Source organism: Pteropus alecto, unplaced genomic scaffold (genome assembly GCF_000325575.1).
Source record: "Pteropus alecto unplaced genomic scaffold, ASM32557v1 scaffold312, whole genome shotgun sequence".
NCBI lineage: Eukaryota > Metazoa > Chordata > Mammalia > Chiroptera > Pteropodidae > Pteropus > Pteropus alecto.
In genome coordinates, this window is record NW_006433948.1 from 2,515,480 (window position 1) to 2,529,653 (window position 14,174).

At 51.6% G+C, this 14,174-nt stretch overlaps 1 protein-coding gene across 3 annotated transcripts in view; it reads left to right on the plus strand.

Moving 5' to 3' along the window:
- Positions 1-14,168, plus strand: part of KIF4A (kinesin family member 4A) — an 86,001-nt gene extending 71,833 nt beyond the window's left edge. For 2 of the 3 annotated variants that reach the window (XM_006908523.2, XM_025044420.1), the window contains exons 23-31: positions 3,032-3,161; positions 4,282-4,452; positions 4,800-4,907; positions 5,789-5,866; positions 6,200-6,298; positions 6,770-6,946; positions 12,209-12,325; positions 13,470-13,592; positions 13,811-14,168. In XM_006908523.2, the coding sequence (XP_006908585.1) occupies positions 3,032-3,161; positions 4,282-4,452; positions 4,800-4,907; positions 5,789-5,866; positions 6,200-6,298; positions 6,770-6,946; positions 12,209-12,325; positions 13,470-13,592; positions 13,811-14,011 (1,204 nt within the window). In that variant the 3' untranslated portion in view covers positions 14,012-14,168. The remainder of the gene's footprint in view (positions 1-3,031; positions 3,162-4,281; positions 4,453-4,799; positions 4,908-5,788; positions 5,867-6,199; positions 6,299-6,769; positions 6,947-12,208; positions 12,326-13,469; positions 13,593-13,810) is intronic. The other variant, XM_025044421.1, reaches the window with a different exon arrangement.
- Positions 14,169-14,174: the final 6 nt, after the last annotated feature.

Here is a 14,174-nt window from a genome sequence, read left to right on the forward strand (position 1 = left end):
GTTAGGTCCGTTTTCTCCTCAGCCCTTCCCTGTGGCCATAGCTACGAGGTGCGTCTCTCTCTCCTCGCCTCAGCGGTCTAAACCGAAGTTCAGGCTAAAGGGTTTATAGAGCTGGGATGCCAGACCCGGTGTCGCTGACTCCAGAGCCCGTGCTCATTGTGCCGCAGTGCAATTTTCGACACAGTGGCATCCCTGCGGTGTAGAAGCAACTGAGAACAAGCTTTAGAGGGACCCAAGAAATAGCACCAGAAGAGCAGCCACGTAGGAGGAGGAGACCTCCGGAGGCCATCGGCACAGCAGGCTGCAAGCCCAGAAATGATGCTTCGCAGCCTCTCTAATGACTCCTGCTGCCTGTGAAGTATCCGTGAAGTCTAGAAGGAACAGAACTCTGACAGAGTTTAGAGTGTCTCAGTATCACAGAACTTTACTGCCCCACAGGCCTCGGAGAGCATTTGGTCTGTTTTTAGCAGCCCACGCTAGTCGTTTATCTGCGGATACAACTCTAAGTCCCGCAGCATTTGCGTTTCTCCTTTGCGCTGCACTGGCAGCGGGTGGGACATATGGAAGGAACGGAGAGCATCGCCCTGGCTCTCGGCCGGAAACAGCGGACCACGTCGCAATCATTTGTTCAAACTGCAGGAATGTCACAAACCATCCATAGCTTATACTTGGTTACGGTGAGAGTCTTTCCACCACAGAAACGAGCAAAAGCTCCAAATCGGGCCTGTTTCTTTAAGTGCTGGTGGTTAAACATTGAGCCGCACACCACTGCACCTAAGTAAATGATTACTTAAACGTAGGGCCTGCGCCAGGTGGAGGACGCGTGCACAGAGCTGAGTTCAATCAGAAGAATTTTCCTAAAGTCGATGAGGCTTAAATTAAATTTTGAAATAGCTAAGGGACCCGAATCATCAGCGAAGACAGGGAGGGGCGTGCGGAGACAGCGCGGAATGCTCCGGCCGCCTTTTCCAGGAAGCCTTCCGTGACTCTCCGTCCCTCCACAGTCCCGAGCTGCCACAGAACCGACGGCACTCCGTCGTGTGCCACAGGCCATACACGTTCCCTTTACGTGTGTCCATCTTGGCAGTCCAGAAGGGTTGTAAGCCTGTCGACGGAAAGGACCGCACGTCAGACCGGGCTTCTCACATGCGGGCCGAGTGGTCCAAACTCTTTTCCTAACAGTAAGACCTTATTTGCCATGGTGGCGCAGGAGCGACGGTGGACAGAACTTAGACCCCTTCGCGTGAACCAAAGCGGTGGCACTGACCTGTATAGTGGCCACTGTACACCTCACCACCCCACGCGCACAGGTAAAACAAGCCAGTCTTGCTTAAGAACGACTTTGACAGAGCAGTCAGAATCGATCACTGCATGCAGCATTGGCCCTTGCGTTCAGCGCATCTTAATATCGGGTGACGGGGTGGGAGGGATGCATGACACCCTCGTGCCGCGTGTGGAGGCGTGACGGTGACCCCCGGGAAAGCATTGGTGTGGCTGGGCGAGGGCCAAGCTCGGCAGACCTCTGTCCTCACGACCAGCATTTTCACTGAGAGAACAGCTGACAGACAGACTTGAGTTATTCAGACTTAGGGACCTGGCAGACATTTTCTCAAAAAAGAACGGAGTGAGCCTGTCGCGTCGAGGAAAGCAGCTGACATGTCACCAAATATAAAATTTGAACTTTCAAGCAAAACTTAGGATTTTGGAAAACGCATATCTGCCCATCAGCTCGACAGCTCTTCATAACTTTTCTGATGAGACCCGCGGCGATAGTAAGAATTGTGATTTTTTTTTGTATCGTATAATCAAATATATTCACATTTGGAGTCTCTGTGTGACACAGCGTTGTCCAAATGACAGGTTACAGACTCATGTATGGGTGGGTACAAGATCCATCCAGGTTGCAATGAATTTTAATATAAGAAAGTAAGAAAAGTTGATTAATAATGGTTTCAGATTCCACATTTCAATTAACTTTTAAAGAAGTGCCAAGAAGAATATCCAATTATCCGAAAAGGCTAATGAAATGCCTCTTTCCTTGTCCACCTGTACACCTTCGGGAGGCCAGACTGTCTTCACTTACATCGACCAGAGCACGTCACAAAATGCCACATGCAGAGGAACATGTGAAAATCCAGCTGTCTCTGCTAAGCCAGACAGTATAGAGCTCCGTAAAAATGTGAAACAGTCACACTCTGTTCGCTAAATTAGTCTTTGTTCTGGACCATGTTATTTTTCATAAAATATGTTAACGTGTAACAGATTATTAAGTAAATGAACATTTCATTTTTCCCTCAGTTGTACTTTTAAGTGCTGTACGTAGCCATAGGTGCGTTAGATTATTTGGGTACCCGGCTTCCTTACAGCACGTGCTGGTCACGTAGCAACTTTGAGAAGGAAGCTTTGAATGAAACTGAAGTACTGTGTAGACCTTGGTCTCGGGCCGGAGTTGATTAGAAAGTATCTGGAAGCTATAACCAGGGTCAGGGTATCTAGTCTTCTTAGAAACTTCTCGGTCTTATGGCAGGCACTTCAAGATAACTTCTGACAACACCAGCCGCAGGTATCGATTTGGTATTCCGTTCCAGCAAAGAGCATCTACCTGTTTGTTCTTTTCGAGATTTTTTTTCCTTCCAGTCTCCAGCCCGAATCTTGTCCTTGTATAGGTGAGCCACCATATCACAATCTGAGCTCATGTGGCCTCATGACGAAGTCACATTGCAGTCAACACACTACGACAAAAGCCTTCCCGCTACAGATCTTTCCAAGTCCCACCATGTGATCCCTCTATGTCAACCAGTATTTAATAAAATGAAACCGTTTGCATAGACTCTGGAGTCTCTGTGTGACAGGATTCGAGACAGTGTCAGAGTTGCGCACACGTCCTAAGCAGCTGGCTAAATGATCGTTTGTGGGATCCGTAAGGGACCCCGCCTTCCACAGAACTGTGTGAAGTCTCTCCTCAGAGCCTTGCCCCTTTCCCGGGCGTCGAGACCGCCAGCACTAAGGGCCACCGTTTCTCTCCCCGAAGGAGCGCCCAGATTGCCGACCTGCAGCAGAAGCTACTGGATGCAGAAAGCGAAGACCGGTCTAAACAGCGCTGGGAGAACATCGCTACCATCCTGGAAGCCAAGTGTGCCCTGAAATATTTAACTGGAGAGGTAAACATCACCCTTCCTGCCAGCAGCGAGGGTTGAAATAAGGTGCTAGCCTAGAATGTTGTCACAGCGTTATTGCCACTTCTCATGGTAGGAACCACAGCGACACGAATAGAGAAATAGTTCTATGGGTAAAGGTTAATGCAAGCAGGTGTAGGCCAGGCGGTTAGAAAAATATGATATGACTTGCAAATTGATACCTGTCACGTCTGGCACAGAGCAAGGGCTCGTGTTTGCGTTATTAAGAAAAGATCGGGAGGCCATAGTAGGCCCCTAGTTAAACAGAAAGTGTTATGTTATACTACTGTTTAAAACACCTACGAGATGTACATTCAAAAAGTGTAAGATGCACTGTAAGAAAGAGAAAAACCTAATCATCTTTGACATACAAAGACCCATCTTAAAGAGACTCCTTCACTGATCTTGAAATAATCTATCATCTTACATTTTCACCAGAGAAAGTAAGTCGAGCACCTCTGGTGATGGAGGCATTTTCACCTGAGGCCAGCTTACAGTCCCCGACTCCGCAAGTTTGAGCCATGCCGTCCCTTCTGCATTTTGTGTTGGGTTGGCAGACTTGTCGTCCTAAAGAAATCGGGCATTGTCTTTGAGCTTTGAGTACTGGTGTTGGCGACGCTCACCATCTGGGCCAGTAGAGAATGTAAAAGTAGGCCAGGCGTGTGGTATCAATCAGGCCTGATCTGCAGTGTCAGCTAACGCTGTCTGCGAGTTTTGACATGATATGTAATTGGCCGTAAGGGTGTGTCGTGCGGATTTCTCTTTAGAATTAAGGAAGAACTTCTGAAATGTCAGAATGTGGAGCTGTCAGATACTGTTCATGTTAGGTTGTTTCCTGCCTTGAGGCAGAGCAAGAGATTAAATGACCTGAGTGGTGACTTCTAGCTCTCAGTTACCTATTTCGGCAGAAGGGTGGGCTCCTGGCCGGGGTGGCGTTGTTACCGGTCCGTGGTACACATGACATATGACGTGAAAAAATAAGAATGGCCTTGGACGTGGAGGAACTTTCCTCAGCCCATTTCAAGAAAGCCGACGTTTTCCTGCCTAACGAGCGGGGAAAGGTGACCATTCTCCAGATAAACTGCTTGTCTTTTCTCCCTTCCAGCTGGTCTCCTCCAAAATACAGGTCAGCAAGCTCGAAAGCATCCTGAAGCAGAACAAGGCCAGCTGTGCCGAAATGCAGAAGATGCTATTTGAGGAAAGAAATCACTGCGCCGAAGTGGAGACTGAGTTGCAGGCGGAGCTGGTCAGAGTGGAGCAGCAGCACCAGGAGAAGGTGCGCCGGCTGCCAGCGAAACGCCACTGCCCGTCATTGTCGGTCCAGAATAGTGGGGGCGTGGAGTTTCCTTCAGAAGAGCGTGTGGTCTTTCCCAAATCTTGCAAATAAGAGACCTGAGACAGAAATGACTTGTCTAAGGTGACACATAGCAGTGACAAAGGGCTCATAGCTTCCGGCATTCATACAAGAGCGACATGGCTGCCAGACATGGCTGCCAAACATGGCGGCTGTGGCCTCTCCTTGGTGCCGAGTCACCGAGGAGTCGTCTGGAGCCCCGCTCGGACCAGGCCGGAGTTCCTTCATTCCCTTCCTGCTTTGGTCGCATTGGTTTGTCCTTCCTCCAGGTGCTGTACCTTCTCAGCCAGCTGCAGCAAAGCCAGATGGCAGAGAAGCAGCTGGAGGAGTCAGTCAGCGAAAAGGAGCAGCAGCTGCGGAGCACGCTGAAGTGTCAGGTACGATGGTGGGGCGAGGGGCTCTGAAGGTGGCCTCCCCGGGCCAAACAGAGAGCCCCATCTGCTTTTGACCCCTGTACTTACAGCAGAGCCGTCCCCTACTGCTTTGGGGCCCTAGTTGATCAATTTAGGGGTATTTAGAATGTAGCCGCACATGGAGTGACCTTCTTGGTACAGAAATGACAGTCCATACTGTCTACTGGACTTTGAGAACTCCTGGTGCTTTGCCCTCAGCCCTGAGCTCTAAACAGTTGACAAAATCCAGTCCTCCAGTAGAATGCTGCAGGCGTTCAGCTCTCTCTCCCCGAACCTGCTCTTCTGAGCTGAGACAGGACACATTCATAAAACGCCTGGGGTCTGAATTTATTTCCGAGGCTGAGAACACTACGCCCTTCAGTAGCATGTCAGAGCACTGTTTTTTCCAACTTAGAATCTTTTTCCTGAACTACCGGTCTCCAGGGTCTCCTTGTTACGTCCCACCAAAGACATAGCCAAACTCCATGAGGTCGTATGCATGAATCCGGTTGTCTTAAGTGCCAGGAGGTTTCATCAGGCTGATGATTAAAGTAGCGAATGAAGTGCCTCATCTGTGTCGAGAAGGCAGAACAAAAGCACGTCTAGATCTCAGAGAACCAGAGCTGTGCGGGTTTCTTACTCCACATCCCGACTGATTGAGGGGTCGAGGCTAGACAATGGGACAATAGGGAAGGTGTCCCAGGCGGAGTCCACAGTTTCTGCTAGAACCGGCCTACAGGACGCCCAGGAACTGGTGGGGATCAGGCACTTTTCCGGGTGCCAGTTTTTCATCTGCGTGAGTTGTTTGCGAACCCACACACAGGGCCCCCCATAATCCCACCTATCACTGCACCCTCCGGAAATAGGATGAAGAACTGGAGAAGGTACGAGAAGTGTGCGCGCAAAATCAGCAACTTCTCCGAGAGAATGAAATCATCAAGCAGGTAAGACAGCTTCCCGCCCACCGAACAGGGCTGGGGCGAGCCTGTTGCAGCTGAGGCCAGCTCTGGGGAGTGACCCTGAGTGGGACGTCGTGTCCCCGCGCCGTGAGGTCGACATCGAGTTGCCATGCAGTACGGTCACGTGTGTTTCAGAGTGGTATAAACATAAACAGGCGCTCTTTAATTTGCTCTTCTCTGATTCTAATACCGCTCTGTGAAGCGCTGCTCCGCCATCCGACCTGGCTGGTCCCCAGGCTCATGGACCGTGGCCCAGGAAGCTCTCTTTTAGCCACGGACACTCTCAGAAGCTGCCCTTTGTCTCTTCTTTTCACATAGAAACTGACCCTCCTCCAAGTAGCCAGCAAACAGAAACCTCATCTTCCTAAGGATACCCTTCTATCTCCAGACTCTTCTTTCGAATATATCCCACCTAAGGTAAACTGCTCAGTGCCCGCGGCACCTTCGCTTAGCCAGGGTTCAGAGTGAGTGCGCTAAAACCGCCTTTTACAGGAAGCGGAGAGGTAAAAATCGCAAATCGCAGCATCTCGATATCTTGGAGTTCCAAATAAAGCTCCAGTACAATCTTGAAAATGACAGGCCGTCCGCCTGCCTGGAAGGCTGACCGTGGGCCATGTACAGGCTGATGAAACAGCCGGGTAGGGGCAGACACGAGCCGTGTGCAGCTGCCCATCCCCAGATGCTTATCTCGCCCCGGGTCCCTGCTTCCTCCCTCACGTTGCTCCCGATTCAAGGCCTTCGGGCCAAAGGTGAAAGAGACTTTCTTCTGATGTGTACTGCCAAGTGGAAGAATCTGAAATCTCTGCTCTGAGAAGATAGGGTCCACATATTCTTTTTTTTTTTTCTTTTAATTTTTATTAAATAACCATTGCAAACCTTTGTTCTTAGCCAAGACCTTCCCGTTTTAAAGAAAAGTTCCTGGAGCAAAGCATGGACATCGAGGATCTGAAATACACTTCAGAGAATTCTGTGAATGAGCCCGACGACAGCGATGGTGACAACAAAGACGACGAAGAATGGAAGCCAACAAAATTAGTGAAGGTGTCCAAGAAGACCGTGCACGGGGTAGGAGGCGGCTCTCACCTCTGTCAGGGGTTCTAGTCATGAGTCCTCACGGCCAGCGGGCATGTGCCAGCCCCGCACCCCGTACCCGAACCCCTACACCCATTCGGAGGCTTTGGCTCCTGTGACGGGTGCTCGTCAGGCCAGCTCGGCATGGAAGCCGGGCCGGCAGAAAGGGCTGCCTGCATGCGGATGGCTGTCGTCACGTTGCAGGTTCTTACCAGTCTGAACAGGTAGCAGTGTTCTGTACCATGTCTCGAGGCTGATTCCAAAGTGATCATGATAATCTTTCACATTTTTATAGCACTTTACAGTTTACAGGCCATTCTCTTATATGTTATCTCTTTTCATTGTCTTAAAAAAAATCCAGTGAGGTATTTATCATTTGCATTTTACAGATGGATCTGAGACCCACGGGAGGCAAATGAGCTTGCCCAAGATCATAAAGCCAAGTGGCAGTCAGGACTTGAAATCAAATCTCAGGACTCCGAGTCCAGTTGTTTCTACCGCATCCTGGTCCTAGCAGACCGGAAGCTGAGTGCGGACTCCGTTCCTTGCCTGATAGGCTAGGGGGCAACAGCAATTACAGAAAAGGCTACTAATTAAGATTAAACAGGCCGAGCTAAGGCTAGTTTGGAGCATCCTGACTTCGAGGCATCCTTTATTCACTTCCACAATGGCAGTCTTAAAGAGTCCTCGAACACAGGTGTTTAATGTTCAAACATGAATTTTGCGGTCCACCCCCACACACACACCTGTGCCCTGCAACCATGTTCTAGTTAAAGAGGGCGGGTCACACATTTCCATGGCTGGCTGCCTAGAAGGATTTCATTAGCCGGTTGTGCCCCACACGGAGAACCGAGCTTCAGAAAGCCACAAGAAGCAAGCCATGACAAATGGTCACAGTGGCATCGAGTCATTTGCAGAGTCAGGAACGCAACGTCTCTTGTTCTCTTAGTGGGACGAAGGGCTCATCCTCAGCCTCAGAGAGCTTGTAATCTAATGGGAAAACAGGGCCCGGCGTGGAACCTCAGCGTCTGCCTCTCAGCGAGACGCACCGAGGGCTTTGGACAGTGACTGAAGAGCCAAACCGAGCGGAGAGGGTCGAGGGGGATGCTGGGAAAGAGACGGCCGCTGCTGCTTTATCAGCCCGGGCAGCTCACCTCGGAAGCTCCCGTGGCATTGCTGGCACAGTGGACAGCATATTGCAAAGACTTGGTAGTAACAACTGTAGTAGCGGGACTGAGGGTTGGGGACACTTAGAGGAAATGAGGCAAAACATGTCCGACTTTCGTTCACATACTCAACAAACAGTTCTGGACTCTCTACTGTGGTTGAGTTGGAGACATGTGCTGAATGCAGATGAGACGGTCAGCTAAGGAACAGGGGGCAGCGTTGCAAAGTGCACACAGAGACGCACGGCTGATGGCCTAACCCCCCGGGGAGGCATTTCCGAATGTGAAGCCGATGCGGGCGTGCTTGTCATCAGGGAAAGCTCGTTATGTGTGTTATGGCGCTGCTGCGCCAAGCCCAAAACGGACATAAGTGAGTATAAGAAAGATTGCAAGTAAATAGTATTTGCTATCAATGGCAAATCCCACGTCTAAAACAGAAATGATCCTTTTCTGGCTTTTCTCCTGATTTTATAACTTGAGAAGGGACGGTAACTGGCCTTGAAGGGGAGCAAGCTGCCACACAATCTAGTTTCTTCCTTTAGGCGGCCTCGCAGTGCATGGAGGCTGCGCATGCTCGGGTTGGCCTGCCCGTGGACACATTCGCCGTCTACCTTGACGCTTTGCACGAAAGCCACCCCGGTCCCCATTGTTTCAAGCCGGCTGAAGCGGGCTGGCGTTATCCCTAGCTTAGTGCAAAGGGGATGGTGGCAGACAGCGAAGCGGTGGCTACTGCGAAGCTAACGCGTGCAAGTCAGCTTCCCGCACGTGCTGAGGACATGCTGAGGGACAGACCATGTGCCATGGTTTGAAAAAGTAGTGGCTTAAAGGCAGGGAGACGTGAGTTCTAGTCAGGAATGGCAATCTTGGATTGCCTGGATTGCCTGGATTGCCATTGCAGACTGGTAAGAACCTGCAATCTAGTCCGGTCTGGCAATCTCGAGATTGCCACTGCTGAGTTGGATGGCCTTAGGCAAGTCACTTAATGTTTCTGGGCCTAAGATTCCTCATCTGTGTAATGAACGCAGTAGAATAGAACAAATGAACACGGCCAGCACTAACATCCTGAGTCAGAGGAACAGTCGAAGTTGTGCAAATGGGTTCCGTTGTCGTCGCTGTTAAGGGGCTTTTTAATGCTACCTGTATGCAGTGCCATCTGATGTCTGAGAATTTAAAAAGAGGAATGTATGCAAATCACCTTGTGACAGATAAAGCAGCATGCAGGTATTATTAGCGAAGCACCGAAAGCATTTTACAAATATTCTCCGTTGTCCCCTTTGGCAGAAAAAAGGAAGCAGGTATTCTTGTCTCTACCGATGAAAGAATGGAGATGAACTTGGATGATGTGACTTGTCCAAGGTCATTCCAAGTGTGAAACGTACGACTAGAGCCCAAGTCTCCTAATTCCTAGGCTGGTATCGTTTATGTTAAAAATTTCACCAGATTTTATCGTTCTGAGATACAAAATAACACCAAGATCAGTGCTAGACAAATCACAGACTCTAAAGCAATAGTTCTCAGCCCCGGGTGCACATTAGAATCCCCAAGAGAGCTTTTAGACACCGGGAACCTGGGACCCCCACCCCCAGATGTGCCAATTTCATTGGTCTGAGGTGGGACCTGGCCCTTTTGAAAAGCGCCCCGGACACGTTTTATGTGTGATCGAGGTTGAATAGCGCTGGCTTAAAGGCGCCCCAGCATCTCCCAGCCCTACTGCCCACTCCGTGGAAAGAAGCCCTCTGTTACAGCGCTTCCCAGCGGCGGCGCTGGGACACGCCGGTGGCTTGCCAGCCGTTGTGACACTCTCGCGTGTGCACACACACACCACGTACCCATGTGTTCAAGGTTATGTCCATGGCAAGGTCACGCTTCCTCCCTTACATTCTGACCTGTGTCCTGATGTGAGGGACAGTAGCTAGTGCCCACGACATTCATGTGGCTGCATCTGTCCTGTGGGTCACGAGTCTTCTGTTTTCTAGCCTGCGTCTGCTGGAAAACTCTAGTCATGGTAATCCATAACCATTAGCAAGTTCAGCTAACATCTGCTGTCCTGTAAATCATCCCAATGGCTCCTGGCCAGGTAGGTGACAGTAACTGTTCTCCCTCATGACAGCCTCTCAGGCACCATGTCATACTGTCACCCTTCGGATAAAAGAGAGACACACGCATGGGGCAATAGCAGTTTTGAAGCAGGTGGATGAATTTATAATTGGGCAGAGGACCATACCCAGCCTATGGCAGCCAGTGGGGTCAGTGTCATCCTGGTGAGGTAGCTCTAGGACATGGCATAGGTCTGTTCATTCAAACGGGCAAAGATCTTTTTTTTATTTTAACGTCCAGTGCGGGCGAGTATGGCTAAGCTGGCCGTTCCGGTCTGTTGCTATTAGGGGTGTAAGTGTGGTATACCTTTCTGTAACGCATCTTGAAAATATGTATCAAAGGCCTTAAAAATGCTTTTATCTCTTGGCCCAGTAATTATACACATAAGAATTTAGACCAGGGAAATAGTCCTCGGTATGTAAAAGCTTTATTCATCCAACAAGCCTTCTTTGAGCACCGAGCTGTGTGTCAGGCACTGTTTCTAGACATTGAGGACAGGCGGTATCGTTGGCCTCAGGAAACGGAAGACATTCTTTGCACACCGCACCAGGCTCTAGATGGTCGCTGAGGTCCCTTCTGACTAATCCATCCTTCTGTGACCTCTGCCACCTATTTGTTCCAAGCCAAATGGTCTCAATTCCTTCTAACATGGCTTCCAACGATGCCGGTCACCATCTCTTTTGTGTAACGTTGTCTTTACTAGACACGTACACACCGTGAACTCCTGAACGTGTCCACAGGGCAACACACCTGTTGATTAAATGACTGTACTACGTGCAGAGCACTCATAGCGGTGCCTGGCACACATGAATGTCGGCGATCGCAGGGCAGCTTTGCCGGCAGGTGTGAAGCCTGGCACTGTGACGGGTCTGAATAAGTAGTGGCATGTTCATACAGTGAAAATGAACACAATCGGCTCTACGTGTGTTCATAGAACAAGATACCATTTATACATAAAGTTGGAAAACATGTAAGACAGTCCCTTAGATTTTTTGATGACAAAAAAATGGGGTAAAACACATGCACGGAAATAAGAAACACCTAATTCGAGAGACTTTGGCCCTGGGAGGGAGCGAGGCAAGTGGGATCAGGCCACGGTAGACAGAGGCCTGACAGCCATTTCACACCGTGGACTCACCGGACCTGCGGACGCCGCAGATCCTTTGGCCGTTTTCGTGCAAACTGCTGTTAAGCCAAGTGTTCTCTCCTAGATTTTATTGACTGGCTCGGGGGGGCATCCATGGTGGACTCACCTTTATCTGTATTATAACTTTTCCTTGACTTTCGTGCATAATTCCAGCCCGCCACAACACTTTTGAATGCGATCGCCATCTTACATATTCATCATCCTTCCAGCTTTGTGTCGTCATCACAGCAGATTAATGTGCCTGCCTCGGAGACCAGTTATGAGATTCCAATGAGATGTTGTATTCGTATATTCTACGAAAGTACTCTGAAAACTGTAAAGTGCTATACAAATGTAGATGATTTCATTTCATATCATCAGTGATTGATTCAAACGCTGAATGATTCACGTGCTGAGGCCCAAGCGCAGGCTGACACGCACAGACTGTAGAAATGTGAGCTGGACGAGAGAGTACAGGTTAGGTAGACATAACGACGTGGAGCGACAGTGCTCAGCCCTCAGGTACACTTGACTCCACGGCCAGCCAGCTCGCCGGCCTTCACTTTGGCCAGAGAATCATCACGAGAGTCTTTTCAGGTACCCTGCGTTATCGTGGGGCCTGTCTGATCTGTGTGGTATACTATCGCCCCCGTCCCCAAAATGCGTTTGTTAGTCATTCCAGTGAGTCTGTTCTGGTTCTTGGTGATCATTGTTCCCTAAGGAAGGGAGGCCTGAGGAGATAGACGCGTGCTCAGCTTCACGGGACTTTGCACGTCTCCGCGAACAGCCTGCAAATGGAGGGAAGGCCTTTTCGACTAGCCTTCTAGTCCTTTCGGTGACGCGGCTTTCTCCCGACCTGTCTTGCAGTGCTCCTGCAAGGGCTGGTGTGGGAATAAGCAGTGTGGGTGCCGGAGACAGAAGTCGAACTGTGGCGTGGACTGCAGCTGCGAGCCCACCAAGTGTCGCAACCGTCAGCAAGGCCAGGTACGGTGAGTGCGGTGGCCTCAGCGTCCCTTTGGGCCTTCCACTGCCCTGCCTCTGGAAAGCTGGCGTCTCCCTCCCGGCCCTTCCTGCCCTTTCAGCCCTTCTTCCCTTCTCGGTCCTTCTGCCCCCTGCCAGTCCGGCCACACTGTCCCTCCCCGGAGAGTTCCCGGTACGTGGCTCCCATCCCCAGCCTTGGCTGCGAAGCCACTGCACAGCTCGTGAGGCGTGAACCAGGAACAGGAAGGCAGGCGTCTGCAGGCTCCTAGCCGTGCAGGATCAGACTAGTCCGAGGCCTAACTGGAACTGCAGGGGCCACGTGCTGAGGTGGCAGCTTCCAGGAAGGACGCTAATCCTTCTGACATCCTGACAGTTACTTACTGCGCCCTTCTCCATGGGAACTAGCTGTTCTACAGCTGCAGGAAAAACCCACAGGAACTTCCTATTTCTCGCAGCCGCTGCAGGGAGCCAAGCTGACTGTAGCGTCCTCAGCGTGCTCCAGGAGAGACGAACTGAGGACAGCAAAAGTTGCCGGGTCAGCGTGCGCAGACTGGCCCCCGCTGGCCCGTGCCCGAGCCAAAGTCCCCTCGCCCAGCCGTCTGTGTGACACAGTCATTTTAGCCAGCTCAGCCTAGGGACCATCCGTCTATGCGCGAGCAGTTTTGCCCTGGGTTTTCCGTTAAGCCAGAGCGCTTAGGACCATAGATGGAGCAGGGACCAGACTCCGTTCCTGTGGCTTTTGTCGATTTAGAGCCTAGAGGCCTGTGGCGGCCGCACTTGTTCACGTCTTGGGCTTCGTCGTAGGAGTTTCACTGTACAAACCAGCGATCTAGGCCACAGCTTCCACTTTACAAATACAGACAACACCCTGTAGACGTGCTGAAAAGGGCACTGCAGATTGGAGACGGGGAAAGTTGATCAAAGCAATGACCACAGCCCGGTCTTGTTGAAACCTCGCCTCGTGGTGTGTCCCGTGCCTTCAGCAGCTGCCATCGAGCACTGTGGCCTCCCCCAGCAGGGTTCCCCTAAGACGCACCTGGCCTGAGCGACGAGGCCCCCGCGCTGGCGCCTCACCGGTTGCGGGGAGCCGCCTGTTTCTGCAGCCCCGGGGACTGGCCTTCTCATGGGCTGTCTGCTCGATCCTCAGGATGGCTCGGGCACTGTGGAGCGGGCCCAGGACTCCGAAGGCTCCTTCAAACTGGAGGATCCCACAGAGGTGACGCCGGGGCTGAGCTTCTTCAACCCCGTCTGTGCCACTCCCAACAGCAAGGTAAGCGGCCCCGAACGCATCACCAACTGCGTCGGCATCCGTGCCCGCATCAGCTCGGACAGAGCGCGGGGGCGACAGGGCAAGGCTCACGTGCTGCTTGGGAACTGGCAGGGGCCACGGGCTCAGCTCTGCTTCCCCCCACCCAGCAGTCTCAGCGGACGCTCTGTACTTCTGGGCGCGTGCTGGGGCCCGGGCACACCTGGCTCTGTCCTTCCTAGATCCTGAGAGAGATGAGTGACGTCGACGAGGTCTTGTTGAACCCCGCGCCAGCGCCCTCCTCCCTTAGCCTCCCAGGGTTGAAACCTGCAGCGATGGAACCTCAAGAAAATAAAGCCCCAGGGAAGAAAAAGAAGCGCGCGCTGGCCAGCAATACCAGCTTCTTCTCGGGCTGCTCCCCCATCGAAGAGGAGCCCCACTGAACACGGGTCGCCGGCTCTGCCCCGGTCCAGCCTGGGAGATGCTCTCAGGTCCCTGTTGAGACAGGGGACAATGCGTGACTGAAGGGGGAGGAGCCCCGGTCGGCTGGGCCGTCAGCCTGCAGCCCTCCGGCCCTCGGCCCGACTACTGCTCTCTCTTCTCCAG